Raw genomic sequence first — 18534 nt, 5'->3', positions numbered from 1 at the left:
CCGCGCATCCACTCCGTCTCGATGCAGCACCAGATTATGTCACAACAGATCCCAAGTGTCACATCATCCCACCTGTAAGTACTTCAGTGTATATTTCCAAAACATAAGGACCTTTTCAACATATTCAAATACCATTATTACACCCCAAAACTTAGTAATAATTCTTCACTATCATCTGATACGTAACCCATGTTCAATAGTCCCCTGTTAATGGATTTGTTCTCATTGCACCCAAACAAGGCCTTCCTAGTTCACATAGTCAGTATGATGCAAGTCTCTTTGGATCTATAACAGTTTCCTTCCCTCTGGGTTTTTTTTTCCTTGGTCTTTATTCATTGGAAGAAAAAAAATGGTTATTTTCCTATAGGATTTCCTACGTTCTGAACTTGGTGATTACAGCTTCATGGGGTTTCTGCATGGCTTGCATTTTCCTACAAACTGGAGGTTGGATGTAGACACTCAACCTGATTCAGGTTCTGGGTTTGGGCAAGAACACTCTCTAGTGGGTAGTGGGTGTTTCTCTGGTGTATCTGGAGACATAATCATGTCTGACTATCTCTCTTTTCAGATTGAAGACTGATCTGTGAGTCCAGGTGTGGTCTGCCTGGTCTGCACATTAAGGAGTTCCCACCAGCCTTTCCCAGTGGTCTTGGCCTTGGTCATTATTGTCTAGATTGGTTATTGCATTAGGAAGACTATTGCAGAAGGGTAATGTTATAACGCTCTTACTCCTTCTGCATTTATGAGCTGGAATTCATCTACAAAGTAGAACTTTTCCTCATTAATTAGGATAATTATATAGGCGGTAGATTTGTAGCTGGATGCATAACTGTGTTAAGAAGTGTTGAGTCCTGGCTGGTGTAGCTCAGTGAATTGAACACCAGCCTGTAAACCGAAAGGTCGCGTGTTCGATTCCCAGTCAGGGCACATGCCTGGGTTGTGGTCCAGGTCCCCAGTTGGTGGCCTGCGAGAGGCAGCCAATTGATGTTTCTCTGGCACATTGATGTTTCTCTCCCTCTCTTTCTCCCTCCCTTCCTCTCTCTCTAAAAATAAATAGTGTTGGTTGGTGGTTCAATGTCAGCAAAGAATCTCAACGATTATCCAAATACAGAGAACCAACTTTTATTGAGTGTCTACTAGGTGCCAGGCACTATGCTAGGAAGGTCCTTGGACATTAATTATCATTCCATTTAAAAATCATAATAATTTTGCAAAGTAGTTGTTATCATCACATTCAACAGATAAAGAAACTCAAGCTCAGAGAAGTAACTTAAATAAGGTCAAACAGCTGGAATTAGGTATAGGAAGGGTGCACCAAAATCATGGGTATATGGAGAGCTGAGGGGGTACGTAACAGGTTAGTGACAGAATCAGTAGCGGAAGATGAAAGGACAGAGGAAAACATGAGAGCTTCACAGTTATCCCTGCATTAAAACCTGCTCTGGGAATAAAATCACTTGAGTCTAAGCTTTGAGAGATGTGGATTCTCAGAATCTTGTGTTTAAAATTGACCTGGAGAGATTAGCTCAGACAAGGTCCCATATGGATCTCAGAAAAGCTACCATTGTATTAAGCAGTATTAATAGGCAAGAATATTAATAGGCTCAAAGCCCCCCTGGGATAATAATCATAAATCTCGTGTTCCCTATGGCATCCCCAGCATCCAGCATCGTATCTGGAAAAACACTGAGTAATTATCTGGGTATAATGGGCACTCAAAAACACATCTGTGATACTTGCACGTATTTATTTCATCATTAAACAAATGTACTGACCTGTTATTCCCTGAGTGCTGTTATGAGTGCTTGAAATACAGCGTTCTGCAGAGCTTACATTCTAGTGGACCAGCAGGGAGGAAAGACGACAACAAACATACAGGTCACTGTGTGAAGTGGTGACGGAAGTGCTACAAAGAGAGACTCAGCAGGATGAGGAGCGCTGGGTGGGAGGAGGACCTCATACATGGTGAGCAGAGAAGCAGCTCTGAGAAGGCGATGCTGGAGCCGAGATTAGAATGAAGGCAGCGTGTGAACCCTGTCAGCAGGGAACGGCAGGTGCAAAGGCCCTGAGGTGGGGTTGTGCAGATGTATACCAGCTAGAGCGCCGTGACTGTCTTTACCGGTCTCCATGGTGAAACAGCATGTGGAGTATGGTGTGTAATTCCAGGCACCACGTGGTTTAAGATATTGTCAAATGAGAGCATTTCAAGGTAGTAAAGGGTCTGGAGTCAGGTCTCGTTAGGGTGGGTTAAAGAAGAGAGTGACAGGCACACCTGGGTGGCTCTCTTCAAGGGGACGAAGAACAGGCACAAGGCAAAGGGCGGGGACTCGCCCTGCATGACCGATAACTGAGACTATTCATTCCCTCTTGGTGGGATGCACAATAGAATGAGTTCTCTAAAGTATAATGAGCTGCCTGGCTCAGTAGAGAGCACCCCGCTATTGGAGGGGTTCAAGCAGTAGCGGACAATCTGTCGAGGATATAGAAGATGGCTTTCCCATCCCAGGCTGGAATTTGGAACATTCTGAATGTTCCAGAGACCTCTGAATGAATCCTATTGAGATTCAGAACTGCATCCTGACTCCTCCCTCCAGTGTCTCTCCCTCTCTGCTTCCGCTCACCCTCCTTGCTCACCCCCGGGCCAGAGCGCACCTGTGCATGCTTGCACACACGAGGGAGGCAATGCCACTCAAAAAGCAGGAGAGGAGAAATGTGGGAGAAACTGACCAGGGATTCAATAAGGGGAAGCAGGTACAAGAGACAGAGGGAGAGGGACAAAGAAGAAATAGAAAGCAGAAGGAAGGAGAAAGGCAACCCTTAGAGGGAGCCCAGGAAAATTGGCAGAGAGGGAGAGAAGGAGGTGAAGGAGAAAGAAGAGAGAAGAAAGGGTGACAAAGGAAACATGAAGAAGGGACAGAAAGGAGAGGGATGACACTAAAAGTAGGAGGAAAGGGATGAGACAAGGCAATGGAGAGGAAGAGGGGAAGGATGGGGGAGGAGAAGGGGAGGGAGAGAAGGTAGATAAGGGGGAAAAGAGAAGAGACAGGGAAAGGAGAGGAGAGGAGGGCAGAGGGAGGCAAGGTGTGGGTGAGTCTTCAGAGTCAAGGACTTCACTGGAACTTCACGGGGGTCCCAACACAGGGACACAAATGCATAATCTTGACTCACAGTTTATTTAGGGCTTTCTGTTGTCCACTTGTGTCTGTGAGCACTCGGACGGGGTTCCAGCTAGTAATTAAAGTGGATGCCAAGACCCTTCCCCAGGCCAGCAGCCGTTTCACCACCCCTGTGGCTGCTTATCCCCAGCAAGTCCCCACCCTTTGCCTCATGCCTGTTCTTCATCCTTTCCCTCGCCACACCCAGCCTTTATGCCTGAGGACCATGCCAGAGTCCCCTCAGCACCCACCCACCTGGCTTCAGGCCACCTGTCCCCTTTTCCGGAGTCCTTGCCTTCCTCAGATTCTCAAGAGATCGTGATAGAATTCACTCTGAGCACATTCAGAAACCTAAGTCTTCCTGTGACACATTTTCTTTGCCTTTTTCCAAGCTCCTTCATTTGTCCTTTTATTTCCTCGCCCCTTCCCAAGTTACGAGTGGATCTGTAGCCAATCTCCTTAAACTCAATCCAGCGAACATGTTTAGAGCATCCTAAATGTACCGCTGGGAAGGAGACACGCTGTCTGTTCTGGAGGAGCTCACAGTCTAATGGGAGACAGACATGGGTGAAGGCAGGCATGCAGTCGGTTTTATGGGGCCCGACATGACACAATTTGGAGGCCCTCTGTAAGGAAAAGAACATAAAATTGCTGGGAACGTTGGGCCAGGGCCTCTCCTGGGGTTCTGGAAAAGCCCAGGCCTGAGAACCCTGCATCACATCCTCACTCCTGGAGAGGACAGGCTGAGCATCCCCACCCCAAACCACCAAGTGACAACAGGAGAAAAGTGGTTGCAGAGGGAGGTTGGACTGGCCACTGCTTACTCAACTGATTAATTAAATCAACCCCGACATTTATGCTTTCTCTCTTTGCTCTCTTTTGTCTGTGCTGTGGATAAATGAACGCATGCATGACACTTCAGCAAATATTCACTTAGGTCCCCTCTAATAATTGGGGCAAAGTTCAGCAGCTGTAACAAAGACCTAAGGTGGCTTAAACAAAGCAGGACTTTCTCTCTCACATAATGGTCTGGGCCACAGCTGCCCAGGGCTGGTGTGCAAACTCCTTCGTTTCAAGGACCCAGGCTCCTTTGATCCTGTTGCTCATTCATTCCTGGAATGATGCTCTTCTGCCACAAGGGTCAAAGATGGTCCACACTCCAGGCAGCAGGCAGAGGGAAGGAGGACGTGAAGAACTAGGAGTTCAGCCGCCACTTCTGTTCACATCCTAATGGCCAAAATGTGGTCCATGGACACACACAGATGCCAGGGAGATGGAGGAGTGTAATGCTTCTTCTGGGCGGCCATGTGCCCCCAGAGCAGGGTGTTTCAAGACTATAGGAGAGAATGGATGCTGCGGATGACCAGACACCTCTGAGACAGCCTGCCTGTGTGCTGTTCCATCTGGGAAACCCAGGTGCAGAAGTTCTGGTCATCTCTGAGCCACCGGTGACAACACTGAATTAGACAAGCTGTCACCGCAAGTTCATCCCACCCCACCTCACATCCTTTCATTTTATTAGCTCTAACTCTCTCTGCTGGATCCCAAATGGTGGCTGAGGATAAAATACTGATTATCGAAGGGGTTGTCGGAGGAGGTGGAGGCAATATAGACTATGAAGGAGGAGCCAGGAACAGAAGGAAGAGAACCAGAAGAAAATCGTGGTTCACCAAGTTCGCCAATTTCAGAGGCCACTGAGCACCAACGCAGGATGAGGGTCAAAGGGGTCTACTGGATTCGCCAATGAGGAGGGCGAAGGTGACCTTTGCCAGATCAGTTTCAGTGGAGGGGTGGAGGGTGAAATCTGAAGAAATGGGTTTAGAAGTGGGTGGGAAATGAGGGTGAAGAGATAGAGAAAACAGTGAGGAACTGAGGGATTAAAAAGCAGGAATAATTTGAGGAGCATGTGGACTCATGCCCATGTCGATCCAAAAGATAAAGAATCTGCTGAGGACAGAGACTAAAAATACGTGGTAGAAATATAGTTTGGCTGCTTCACCAAAGATCAAAGTAACTAGCTTACACCTGATTAAGGTGTACTTGTCTTCGATGTGAGATTCTGAGCATGCACAGTCGAAGGGCTGATCTGGGAGTCTGTGATGCTGGCTTCCATCCTGTGGTCCAGGAGGGCATCTGCAGCTCCCACCACCAGGTCTGCATCCCAGCCAGGCAGAAGGGGAAGGGAAAGGGAAGATGCCCTTTGTCTTCAAGGCACCACCCAGAGTTTGCTCGCACTGTGTCTCATTTTCACTGACCGGACTTGGAGACTTGGCCATGTCTACCTGTTCCAGGGAGGCTGGAACAAAGTAATCTTTAACTGAGAGACCAGATGCACAGATAGAACTCAGGGGTCCTATTTCTGAAGGAGGAGGGGATAGCAAGCTGTCAGCCTTAGAAATCCTAGGACAAAGGGAAGGAGGTTCAGCCATGAGTGGGAAGAGGCACAATGTCACCGCCACTGGGAAAAAGAAAAGCTGATGAGCTTGGAAAGGAATGGGAAATAGGGAACTCTTGCCTGGTCACTCTTATTTTCCCTGCAAAGTGGGACTCGGAGCCATTGCTGAGAGGCAGGGCCCCTTAGAGAGCCAAGGAGAGAGGTTTGCCAAGCCTCTCTTCCCATCGCCGTCTGTGGTCTGTTGGGGGGAAGAGCAGCCTTGTAGACATGCTGAGATGCTTCAGACAGCAGCTGTGCTTTGGGGACCCATTGGTTTCATTCCCAGCTCTGCTTAGCTGCTCTATGGCCTTGGACGAGGTCAGAACTCTCAGTTTCCCTGTTAAAGGGCCGTTTTAATGCCCACCCTGCCTGGCTCATAGCCCTGTTTTGGGTCCCACAGGAGAGCTGTGAGGAAGCTTTGTAAGTACTGAAGGTGGGGTACCCGTGAGTGGGCAGCACCAAGGAGAAATGGAGCTGTCGGCGCAATGCTGAGCCTCGAAGGGAGGCAGGAAAGGGCTAGAAGGAGAGGTTGCGGGGACAAGACAGCCTCCTGCACAGGCTGCTATCACCCACCCAGCCCCTCCAGGGGATCTGGGCTCTGACCCACCTCTGGCCCAGCATCAGACCCCTCTGTGGTCCAGGTGAGGGTGACAGGGTAAGGGACAGCACACCCAGCTGTCTACAGGCACTGGGAGTCAGCCTCTGTTCTGTCTTAAATTGCTGTCAGAGCCTTGGCCTCATCCCCTGCACTTGGCCTTGGAGTCTCTCCAGGGACCTCTCCCTGACCGCAGGGCACCCCTCGGTGTTCCTGGCCTTAGGCCAGTAAACAGCATGAGTTTCTCCCCCAGGCCTCTGGCCTAGCAGAGCTAGCCTTGCCCAGTGCGGGTGCACTCACAGACACACACACTGCCCGCAGGCACAAGCATCACATCGGACACACTGCCCATGCAACACATCACACACATCACACTCATGCACATACACAGAGGCACACAGCACACACTATGCATCTAGGGTTGCCCTGGGTCCTCGTATTTCTGAAACTGAGAATTGAGTGATTTTATTCTCCCACCAATTCACACACACACAACCCACACACACACTCACATACTCCCTTCTTTCTAACTGGTCTCTAGCCTGTATCACACCCCTCCATTCAACCTTCTATACAACTGTTTCATGATTTTGTCTAAAACACAAATCAGGCTTCTTTCCAGTTTAAACTCCTCTCCTTCTTTCTGGGACTCTCCAGACCCTTTGGGTAGCCCTTTACTAAGCTACTGACGACTGTTCTCTGCTATGCAGTGTGTTCTCTGATGACCCCCTTCAGCTGTCCCCCACGTTCCTGCCCCGTCGGCCAGTCAGAACCTACTGCCTGTCCCCACACTTCGAGTGACTCCTTCTGCCTCTGCTTTGCCCTTTCTCAGTCCTCTCCAGAGAGTCCTCCTGCTACGTAGTCCATCTGAAAATCCAATTTTCCTTCCAAACCCTGTTCAGCCCTCACCTGTGTTATAAGGATTCCCTTGACTACCCAAGTAGTGGTCCCTTCCTCTTCTACAGGTAGGCAGCAGAATGACCTGTTTCCTAGTTTGGTGGCCCCTGCTAGGTGGGGGACCTTCTCCAAGTCACTATGTATGGCACACTGGATGCTGGCCCTGGCTGGGTGCTCGGTGGACGCCAGGTGGGTGGCACTCGCCTTCTCCTGCTCCCACACAGATCAAAGTAGAAAACCAGCATGACTACCAGGACATCACCAGCATGGTGGCGATGGCCAAGACCTACGCCACCACCGAGGCCTTCATCGACTCCAAGTACGACATTCGCATCCAGAAAATTGGATCCAACTACAAGGCTTACATGTGAGTGCTGGGTGGGGTTGGGAGCGGGGAGGAGGGAGAGTGTGAGGAAGCAGAGATTAGAGACGCAGGTCCAGCCCCGTGTCCTGCGCCCCAGGCAGAGCCCCGTCTACAGCACAGGTCTCCTTCCTGTCTCCGTCACCGACCCCTTCTCCGGTCTCTGCAACTGAGGGTTGATGTTCCATCATGGCTTATCGCAGGGTGGACATCTGTCCACCCAGACAAGGGCTGTCTCCCCAGAGGAAGAAAGTCACGTGGCACATTCGGGGGAATGTCAAGTACATACAACACGTATGTCATAGAATACAAGACTGAGAGAGTAACTGGGGACAAAACATGGGGGGCCTTGAATGCCTTGCTGAAGGTTTTAGGTTTTCTTCTGTTCTTTTCCCAGCAGAGAAGTGACATGATCTGACATGAATTGATAGAAAGGTGGCTCTGAGGCCGAGGACTGCAAAGGGCTTTCTCTGGAACCGATAACACCAGTTAGGAGACCGTATCAGATGTCTCGGGCTGCCAGCAACAGAAACCACATGGGTTTCACTTGATGGAGCTTTAAAAAGGGGATTTATTAGAAAGCCACAGATGTTCAGAAGCTCGAAACAAACTAGCAAACAGACAAAATCACTCAATTACCAGTTTCAGAAACTGGAGGATCCGGGGCAGCCAGGAGCAACAGACCATCTTCACGGCGCCCCGAGTGGGAAGTAGCTCTGCCCTGAGCACATCCAGGGCCCGTGTCAAGGTTGTGATGCAGTCTGATTAGTCTGGCTCCGGTGCAGATGCCACCGAGACGCCATGGGGCACGGGCGGGGCATTCCCCGGGGGAAACAGAGGTGGTGCGGATAAGGGGGAAGGAAGGAGAGACAGAAAATCCAACACGTCCACCCCAGGGGGGCTCGGGCAAAGGGTGCATGGCACTGGAGCTGCGGCTGCAAGGATGCGTGGTTCTCGGCAAGGGGGGGGGGCTCAGTCTTTAGAGACGTCTTATCTGCTCCAAGGCTCCTGTCTCTCACTTTGGAATGTTGTTGTTGGTCCCACTTGAAATGACGAGACCCCAGAGAGCCAGCCAGTGCCTGTTTGCCAAGCATTTCTGGAGCCCTGGCCGTGTGAACGGCTCCATACCGGAGAACCGCGGCAGTTGGCTGTGGACAGCTGGAAATCTCCATGCGCTTCTGTGCACTGGAGTTTGTGTTCTAGGCCAGGGTCAGCAAACCACAGCCCACAGGCCACATCCAGCTGCCACCTGTTTCTGCAAATAAAGTTTTGTCCGTCACAGCGGTACACATCCATTGAGGTATGAGCTAGGCTTGCTTTTGCACCCCCTGCACTGCCTGGACCAGGGGCCAGCAAATTTTTCTGTAAAAGGCCGGAGGGCAATTTGGGGTTCTGCGGCCGCCAGCCTCTGCTGTGACAACTCCACCCTGCGTCTGCCTGGGAAGCTGGAGAGGGTGCAGGCAGGTGACCAACTTCCTCCAAAGGGACGGAGCCAGTCCCATGGAACACTCCTGCCCTGTCCTGCCCATCACTCTCTTCCACCCAGGGGCCCACCAGACCTGTCACCACTCGCAGGTGCCCCCCAGGGGATGACGTCACCTCCTCCCTGCCCTCTCAGAGTTAGGGAACATTCCCGTGCAGCAGTCCAGCGCGTCCCTGAGGCTTCCACCGTCCATCTGGATATCCCTGTCCTCCTCTCCTCATTGTTAGAGCTTCCACTTGACATTGACTACACCTTGTCCCAGTTTCTGTTCTCGAGGATTACCTCATCGCCGCATTCTCTATGCTGAGCCTTTCTTCTCTGACAGCTCCAATTTGTCATTAGTTACAGCCTTTCCTGGCCCCCGAGCTGGCCTGCGTCCGAGGGAGGGGGCTCACAGCAGACCTCAGGGGAGAACACCCTCTCCGCTCCCGACCACTCTCCCTGCCTTCCGGCCCACTTGCTGCTCAGCCCTTGCGCCTCTCAGGTCCTCTCAGCACGCAGATCTGGGAGAGATGTGTGGGTACCTTAACCCATGTACACACTCATATCTGAAATTGTTTCTATGTCTAAAATTATCGTCTATGTCTGAAGCTAAATGGAGTTCCTAGTGAGGCCTGAGACTTCTATCTAGTACCGCATGGTTCATTCGAGCTTCCCAGATCGCTTATGGGAACTTCCCACGCCGACAGGGAAGACCCTGGCTCCCGCCACCTGCCATCCGTTGCCGCGTTTGTGGAAGTCCCAGTGTGCGTGGACGGTCGCAGCACCATCGACCCTCAGCCCCATGAGGAACACTCCGCCCACTGCAGTGCAGGGCTTATGCACTGCCCCCTTTGCATTTAGTCATAGTCCCCCTCATTCCCTACATTCCTTAGACTGCGCCTTCTCCCCCCAGCCCCTCCCCCTTCAGTGAGGGGGTGCATGTCATACATTCGCGACACAGATCGCTCCTTTTGTCAGTCTACAGTCCGTCGTGCATTCCAGCAGCTGCATCGCTTTGGGGCCAACCGGCTCCCCTCCCCAAGCCTGTGACGGGCTCTGCCACCAACAGTCAGAGTTAAGAGCGTGGAATTTCTCAGATACGGCCGGTGACTTCTGCCCCTAAGTGGGAATGATAATGAAATAATGTCCATCTCATTAGGTCCAGTGAGGCTGAAATAAGCCAGTACTTATAAAGCCCTAGACCCACATCTCACACATAGAAAGCGCTCGTTAAATATCAGCTCTCACCATAGTTATCTTCTTGGAAGGAGAGCAGCCTGGCCCTGTTCCTGCTGCTTCTGGCATTGGAGTGCCTCCTTTTCTGGTTTCCACTCTCTGAAAAATAATAGTAGCGCCCATTGTGCTAGGAGATTTATGGGAATATTTCCTTTAATCTGCATAATTGCCCTGTCAGGATAGTACTCTAATTCCCATCTTACCAATGAGACAGTAGAGACTCAGAGATGCTGAGCACAGTTACACAGCTACAGACCGCCGGGACCAGGACTCCAACTCCCTCTGTCTGACTCGAGCCCGTGCTCACCCTCTCTCGCCAGGGTGGAGACCCCACGGTGACAACCCCCACCCCATTCGCCCTGCAGACTCAATGGCTACCTCCTGGGGTCACATTAAGTGACGCTGGTTGCTTCTGTGCTTCCCCAGAGCTCTCCTCTCCCCATGTGGACTGACAACGCTACCATGCCTGTACGTGGGTGTTAGAGAGCTGCCTGAGGAGGGGTCCCCTCTGCACCCTCAGACCATTCCCGGGACGTAGGGGGGCCCCGTGAGTGTTTGCCAAGTTGCACCGAGTTCAGCTGAGCTCAACTGAGTGAAGCTGAACTGGCATGAAGCATATCGGTGTCCCTTAGCAATTATGACTCCTGTCATCCACCGTGAGTTATGCTCTGCTCTCTTCAGACACGCTTTCTTTCCTCTTTTAGGAGAACGTAGTTTTGTAGCAATTCCTCTCCCCCGCCACCCTTTAATCTCAATCTCATGCCTGCCCTGGGCCACAAAACAAACAGCTCTGCCTCTGCCGCCTTGTTTGTACTCGGTCAGTCTTTGCTGAGTGCGTGTTAGCCGCTGGGGATGGTTTGTGCGCATCCACAGCCCCTTCCTCACCTGCTGCGTGCCAGGTCCCACTGGGCACCAGGGGATGAGTCAGACATGTCCCCTGCCCTCGGGGAAGACGGACACTGAAACAGTCATTGCAGGTGACAGCAGTGTGACTAAACATTGGTATGGGGGTAGTGAAGGGGAGTCTACACTTGTTGGGGAAGGTGGGCTGCCAGGAAGTCACCTTTCAGATGCAACTTGAAAGAGGAGTAGGACTCAGGGAGGCAAAGATGGAGACAAAGGCTGGATCAGGCAAAGGGAAGAGGGGGTGTGGAGGCCTTGCCACAGGAAAGCGCCTTGGGCATTGGAGTCTTGAAGCCGGGTCCATTGCTGCCTGGCAGGAAAGACAAAGGACTCGGGAGGAGGAGGAGGCCAGGGGCCTCTTGCTCTTCACCATGGAAAAGTGATCACTCCTCCCTGAGGGTTATTTTCCCTACTTGTACGCTGTCAGAACATTCTGGAGTCCCCAGGGCTCATACTGCCAAGGTGTGGGGGATTGTGTCATTAGTGTAGATGGTTTTTAAACTTAATTTTTTAATTTCAAGGTAGCTTTGAAAAAGAGACCTAAGATCCGAGAAATAAGGCAATCAACATGAGAAATAAAGCTGAGGACAGGACGTGTACCTAAGAATACGCGTCAGGAGAGCCAGATATTTGAATCGGAGCCTCCTAACAGCCAAAGCAAAGAAGCAAAGCAGAGCTGTGGCAGGCGTCCCTAAAGGTGCCCCTCATGCCCTCACTGCGTTGTTTGTTCTGATGCAGGAGAACCTCCATCTCTGGGAACTGGAAGGCCAACACAGGCTCCGCCATGCTGGAGCAGGTGGCGATGACGGAGAGGTAAGGGACTGAGCAGGTGCCAGGGGAGAAGCAGCAGCCGTGGTGGGAGGTGGGTGAGGAACACAACGAGGGCTCTTCGAGGAATACCACCTGGCCCTGTGGCCAGTGCCTTACCACCCACAGGGCGCTTCCCTAGGCACGGTCTCCTTTGTGGCCCGTAACCACCTGCAGGGCAGGTATTACAATAACCCCACTTTACAGATGGAAGAAGAAAGTTCAGAAGGGGAAAGTGACTAGTCCAGGGTCACAGAGCTGATCAAAGATGGAGCCGAGAATAGAATTCTGATCTCCCGACTCCAAATCCAAGGGTGTTTCCAGCCCTGCGCAGCTGCTGCAGGAGAGAGCAGAGCATCCTTGCCAGTCCCTCCACCCCCTGCACTGACAGCTGCATGGAAGCATCCTTGTCAGGGAACCAAGGCTATTGGGGTGTCCAGTCCTCTCGACTTAGTTCCGTCTCGGTGTAAGGAGGGAGAAGTTGATTTCCTAGGAATCCTGAATGCGGCAGCAGTGTGCTCCGGCTGAGGGTCCCTCCGGACCTTCTCCGTGAAACACTGTTGCAAGTCACCCTTGCCTGGAGAAGGGTCAGTCACCTGTTCTCGGAGTCGGCGGTGCGCACGCACGCGCACACGCAAGCGCGCCCACTGGTCCTGCACGCAGGCCTGCCACTGCGGTTTGGAGCAGAAAGTCTGCTCTGGGAATGGGAACTGAGCACCTACCGCACGCCAGGTTGTGTGAGCGCTGCAGAGGCCAAGAGGAAAACATCCAGTCCTCCCCTTTGAGAATTCTCTATCAGTTGCCAGTGTCCAAACACGAATCAGATTGGTCTGAGCCCCAAAGGGGACTTACTGGCTTGCGGCAATGAAAATTCCAGAGGCATGGCTCTAGGCCACAGGCTGGGACTCATTCTACCTGCTTCGGTTCAGCTTTCTTCTCCGTTGGCTTCAGTCTGGCCAGCTCGCTCACGTGGTGGCCCACAGTGGCTCCAGGCCTGCATCCTGACTGCGTCAGGTCCAGTGGGAAGAAGACTCGTTCCCCACCATTTCAGCGAAACCTGGTTTTGAGCCTTGTTCACCAATCGGCCTGACCCAGGACACATGACCACTCCTGAACCAATCACTGTGGCTCAGAAAGCTGCAATGCTGTGATTGGATAGTCCTGTGTCAAGTCTCTGCCTGCTTAGATTGGAGTGGGGCCGCCCCCCTCCACCAAAGCAACAATGACTGAGATTTAGGGAGGGGTAGAGGCCAAGCGATATCAAGCTATCGTTAGTAGGAAGGAAAATAAATGTTGTGCATGCCCACTGTGAGGTCCACTGTGGGCTCCCAGCTAATGAAGGAGACAAAGAGTGTGGTGACCATAGGGTGAAAGTAAGCACTGGGTGCTTGCAGTGGGAGAACAGAGAAGGGGCACCCAATGTGAGCCAAGGAAGGGTGAAGGCAAGGAAGGCTTCCTGAAGGAAGTGTTGCCAGCATCACGTTGTAAAGAATGAGTAGGAGTTGGGAGGCATTCCTCTATTTCTTTGTCAGTTATTTGCCAGCACCAGTGGGAAGCCAGTTACTGAGCTAGGCCCTCGGGAGACTGTGGCAAACAAAACGGACAGGGTCCCAGCCCTCACAGAACTTCTATTCCGGGACTCTAAGCTGAGGAAGCATGGAAAAGGGTGAATGGCCCTGCCTCTTCCAAGCTGTGTTACCTAGGGTAAGTTAACTGACCTTTCTGAACTTCTTCAGCTATAAATTGGAGGTAATAACACCCAAGTCAGGGTGCTGAGTGATGTTTAATACCTGACCCCGTGCCGGCCCGTGGCAGAGAGGGACACGGTCAACACCGGCTTCCTTTCCTTCCCTCAGCCCTGGTGGCAGGTGCGGCCTTCATTCCGGGAACCCACCTACGCCCACTAGTCTCAGGGCGTGTGCTCATTACCTGCACATCCCGTCACCAGGTCTGGGACAGTCACATCGTTCTCCTGGGGACATTTATGGGACAGTTGTAGCCTGTCCAGAACGTGAGCCCAGCCTTCCCCAGTGACTTGGGGGCTGCTCACAGGTGTCCCCAGCAGGCCGCCATGTCACCGGCTCTGCTCAGTTTCAGCCCACACAGGCCATCGCTGCAGGATCCCACCGCGGTGATATGTCTGCTGTGACTCTGGCTGGAATCCGCTTTCCTTCTGCAGCATCACGGACAGTGCCCCGAGGCCTTCCACAGAGCGCCACCATCCTGTGTCCACAGGGGAGACCCCTAGGGCCCATAAACAGTCCCCGACCCCTCCCTCAACCTGGCTCAACTGCCCGCCAGGCAGCTTAACTCCTGGGCAAAGCCAACAGTGTGGTTTGGTGGGTGCCAGGCTGGAGGGGACCCCATGTTCTCCATCTCTCCCACACTGCTCCATCCATGAAGTCCCTTCCTTAGCCCCAGGGGAGGGGACTGCACCCATGGGGTGCACTCGGTAGGTGACAAGAAGTTGCCCCTGGGCCTAGTTCCAGACATCCGCCTTCCGTTGAGAAGAAGCCTGATTTATAAGTAGGTCTCGGTGTGGGTCTCCCTGAGCTGGAGGCACCCCACCACTTGGCCACTGGTGCCCAATACGGGGGGCCCGGATCAGAGAGCCCAGGGAGCTGTTAGCGCTCCGAGGACCAAAGGTCGTCCCCAGATGTGGCTGCATACGAGAATTGCGTGGGAACTTTAAAAACTCATAGATGGTTCTAACACCGGGCACGCCCCCAACCTGGCCGTGTGTTCATTCGCTTGTTCTCCTGGTGATTCTGACGTACAACTGCAGTCAGACCTGGGCCTTTCCCTTTTTCAGACGAGGAAACTGAGGCTGCAGGAGGGAAAGGCTCACCCAAAATCGTGAAGGGAATTGACAGCAAGAACCCAGGTTGCTGGTCTCCCAAGTTGAGGGAGAGATGGTCGTGACGTCCTGACTGAGAGGAAGGGTGGCTTCTTGGACGGTGCAATGGGACAGGACCTGGGTCTGGGAGCCTGCACGGCCACTCAGTGACCTCTCGGGGCCTCAGTCTCCTCATCAGTAAAATGGGTTAGACCTTCAAACCTTCCTCACAGAGTTGTTGTGGGGGTCAGACAGATCGAGGAGTCAGTCCCCCACAGAAGCCCTGGCACATAGTAGGAGTTAAAAGGCATGAGTTTTCATCCTTTCTTTTACTTCTACAATCTCACATGCTACAGGTGAATAAAAGAACTGAATTGGGAGCCAGGAGATCGGGGTGGTCCAAGCTCTATTACCACCTTGCTGTGTGACCTGGCCAAGCTGCTCTCCCTCTCTGAGCCTCAGTGGGCTTTGGGAGATGAGCGAGTTGTTCTAAGAGCACTTGGGCCGTGATCTTTCCTCATCCCAGGCCGATGGCTCAGATACACAAATGGATCTCAGAGCAGGCGTGCCCCCTGTGACCCTGCAGAGTGGGGAGAGAAGCAACAACACTGACAAAGTCCCCTGTGACTCCCAAGCCCAGCCACCACAGGGGACACCAAGTGCAAGCCCAGGAAACTGCCTCAGATACAACCATCCCCTTGTTGCCGGGCAGAGTCCAGCACGGAGCTCTTTCCCCTGCAAAGCAAACTGGCCTCTCAGCCATCAAGTGGCTGGAAAGGGAACAAAAGCAGCAGGTCCAGAGGGCCAGGCCCCTGGCCCTGGAGCAGCCTGCTGGGCTCCCTCGCACGCCCACCCCAGGATCAGGGCAGAATGTGCTCTTTGTCCCCCTGCAGGCTTCCCTCTAGCCCGGTCGCTGGGGCTGGGAGGGAGGCTGGGAGGGATTTCTGAAGCCTTTCCCAAGGGAAAAGAGCCGCAGGGGCGGCTGGGTGTCCAGGACGGCTCTAGGTGGGGGCGGGGAAAGCTCCCCACCACTGGGGCGCCAGCAAGGTGCTGGGGTGGGCCTGGGGTCTCCCCCAGCTCTCCGTCCCGCTCCCCCATCATGCCTGTCTCCTGCCTGCGTGGCTCCCTCTCTAGTCTCTCTGTCTGTTTGTCTCTCTTTCTCACTGCCCATCTCTGTCTCTGCCTTTTTTTTTTTACCATTCTGTCTCTCCCACTGCCTCTCTGTCTCTCTGTCTGTCTCTTCTGTCTCTCTTTCTTGCCACGTCCCCAATCTTCCTTACTGTCTCTGTCGCTGAATGGGTGTATGTGACGGTCTTTCCCTCGGCCTGTTTTTCCATGTGTCTCTGCTGGTCTCTCCACCTCTCTGTCTCCAGCTCTCTCCCCGTGCTCCCCCCACCCTGCCCTCTCCTGGCTGCACTCACTGTCGGTCCCTCCCTGCAGGTACAGGCTGTGGGTGGACAGCTGCTCAGAAATGTTTGGCGGCCTGGACATCTGCGCGGTCAAGGCCGTCCACAGCAAGGACGGCAGAGATTACATCATCGAGGTGAGGGAGGAAGCAGAGGTCCTCCGGCCTGGCCCAGCCCCCAGGCAGGCGTGCCCAAGGGGAGGAACCTAGGTGTGGTCCCCAGCATGGCCAGCTGCAGCTCCCACAGGCTTCTCGCCCACCACCTACACACCCCATCGCCATCCCCACCCTCACCCTCGGGTGACTCTAAAGCCTTTGTGCCCAGGGGTTCCGAGCTGCCTCCAGAGCTCCAGGCATGAAGTTTGATGACATCTCCTAACCTGCCGGCCTGAGGGCAGGGCAAGAACGCCAGGCCAAGGGTTGGCGAGATTCTGTTGCATTGGGCCTGTCCAAGGTTCTCGGTGTCCAGCTGTGTAAGGTCACCGCGCAGAGTTCCCATCGCCCGTTCACTCAGCGAACAGGCACTGCAGGGCTCTGGGGGGGGGGCAGGACACAGACAGGGGCCAGCGGCAGGCAGAGAAGAGGGTGATAAGCCGCACTGGCAGGGCACTGAGGGTCAGGAAAGGGGTCGTGGCGGGCAGCGATGTGAATGGAGGGAAGATGTACAGGAATTAACCATCCAGGGGCGGCTGGAGGGGCCGTGGGCCCTAGAATCCCTCCCACAACCCCCTGCGCCAGTGTCTCTCTCAGGCCAGCCACCTCCTCCTGCCCTCCAGACCGTCCCCTGCCCGCCTCTGCCGTCCTCTCCCCACCCCAGCTTCCCCTCTGTGCTTCCCCAGTCCCACGGGCCCCCTCTCTCCTCCAGACCCCTCCTGTCCCTCCTAGTCCCTCAGTGCCTCTCTCCCTGCCCCTGCCCCACAGCCCAGGCCTCCCCACTGTTCTCCCCTGAAAATGCCCGTCTGGTCTCGGAGTTCTCCCTTCTGTCCCCCAATTCGCATCGCACTCACACCCCACCCTCCGAAAGCACCTTCTCCTCAAACCACAGCAGCGGGCGGGCGGTGCTGCTGACACAAAGCCAAGACCTGGGAGGGTGAGCCCTGCGGCTGCCCCTCCGTGCCCGGGCTGGGCCGCTGCTGGGAAACACGTGGCCAGGGCAGCCGCAGCAGCAGCAGCCTGCCCGCCGCCCCTCCAGTCCCCGAGTCTGCCCCATTCCCCTGGGACCCGCAGGGGGGCAGGACCAGGGGGCTCGATGGGTGTGTGTGGCTGTCTTTCTCACAGCCCTGCCCGGGGAGTGGCCGCCCTTGGAGGCGAAGGGGAGGGTGTCCCGGGTGGCACGGCCCCTCTACCCTCCCCAGAAAGGCCGGGAAGCGTCTCTGTTCGCAAGTTCAGTCCTGCTCTGGAAAACAGCTCCCCCTCGAGTCCAGAGTCCAGACGGCCGCCACACCTGCCTTCCCCGCCCCCCTCCCCGCAGCCCTTCCCGGAGGAGCCGCGGACGGTGCGGAACGACTGGCCCGCAGGCTCACCCCCCACCAGGGCCAGGCTGCTCCCTGGAGGAGCGGCCCCTCCTCGAGGTGCCCTGGGAGCTTCTGGCCACGGGTGCACCCTGGGCCCTCCCGCCGGGGGCACTGCCTCTCTTGAGACCCCGCTGGCCCGCCCGCCTCTGCGTCTCCTCACGGGACCAGCAGACACGAGCTCGGGTTTGGAGCGCACGCGGTCGTTCCTTCGTTCCTTCGCCGTCGGGCCCGGGGCCAGGCGATCCCAGACGGCAGCACACTGCCTCCTGGAGCGCCACGCAGACAGGCGACCCGCACTCAGGAGACGCGGGCCCTGGACTCTGCCCCCCGCCCCCCGCACTAGCATCGGCTCTGCCCCCCAGTGAGTTTCCTCCGCTTTCACCTTTAGGAAACAAAAATCTGTCCTCGGAGGCCCAGGCTCCCTGCAAGCAGATCAGAGATAAAAGATCTTAAAAAAAAAAAAAAAAAAAGCAAACAGTGAGTTTGGACTTTAAAAAACAAGAAAACAACTTTTCAAAAATGTTCCAGAAGGAAAAAAAATGGTATCTTCAGATTGTTTTTTCTCTCAGAAACGTTACAGAGTGATTTCCCTTGCTTTGGGGGTTAGGGTGGGGTCAAGGGAAACAGGGAGCTTGCTACCAGGAAGATAAAAGGTATTTTTCCCCAGTCTGGAAAAAAAAACAGAGGAGATCCAAAAATACTGTTTTCTTCAGCCACCTCTGTGGTGAGAACATGGCATTTGTGTGACATGTTTTGTGAAGATCCTCACGGTGAAATACTCAGGGGAAAGGCCCTTGAACTTGTCCTCTGTGACCTGTCCGGGGAACGGCATTGCTCACTGGAAACATGTGTCCCTGGGGAGACCCGAGTGTCCACTTCCTTTGGCTGTGTCCACCGTGGGGATTCCAAAGCGCTCTGACCTCAGG

The 18534-nt window shown here is 54.0% G+C and overlaps 1 protein-coding gene across 2 annotated transcripts in view; it reads left to right on the top strand.

Annotated features, from left to right (window-relative positions):
• SYN3 (synapsin III) overlaps nt 1–18534 on the top strand; it is a 408941-nt gene that overhangs the window by 372984 nt on the left and 17423 nt on the right. For both annotated transcript variants that reach the window (XM_045187147.2, XM_053922017.2), the window contains 3 exons: nt 7306–7448; nt 11785–11859; nt 16130–16232. In XM_045187147.2, the coding sequence (XP_045043082.2) occupies nt 7306–7448; nt 11785–11859; nt 16130–16232 (321 nt within the window). The remainder of the gene's footprint in view (nt 1–7305; nt 7449–11784; nt 11860–16129; nt 16233–18534) is intronic.

The sequence above is a fragment of the Desmodus rotundus genome, chromosome 3 (assembly GCF_022682495.2).
Source record: "Desmodus rotundus isolate HL8 chromosome 3, HLdesRot8A.1, whole genome shotgun sequence".
In the NCBI taxonomy this organism is placed as follows: domain Eukaryota; kingdom Metazoa; phylum Chordata; class Mammalia; order Chiroptera; family Phyllostomidae; genus Desmodus; species Desmodus rotundus.
The sequence above is the reverse complement of the archived record's forward strand: the minus strand, read 5'-3'. Positions and strand labels throughout refer to the sequence as shown.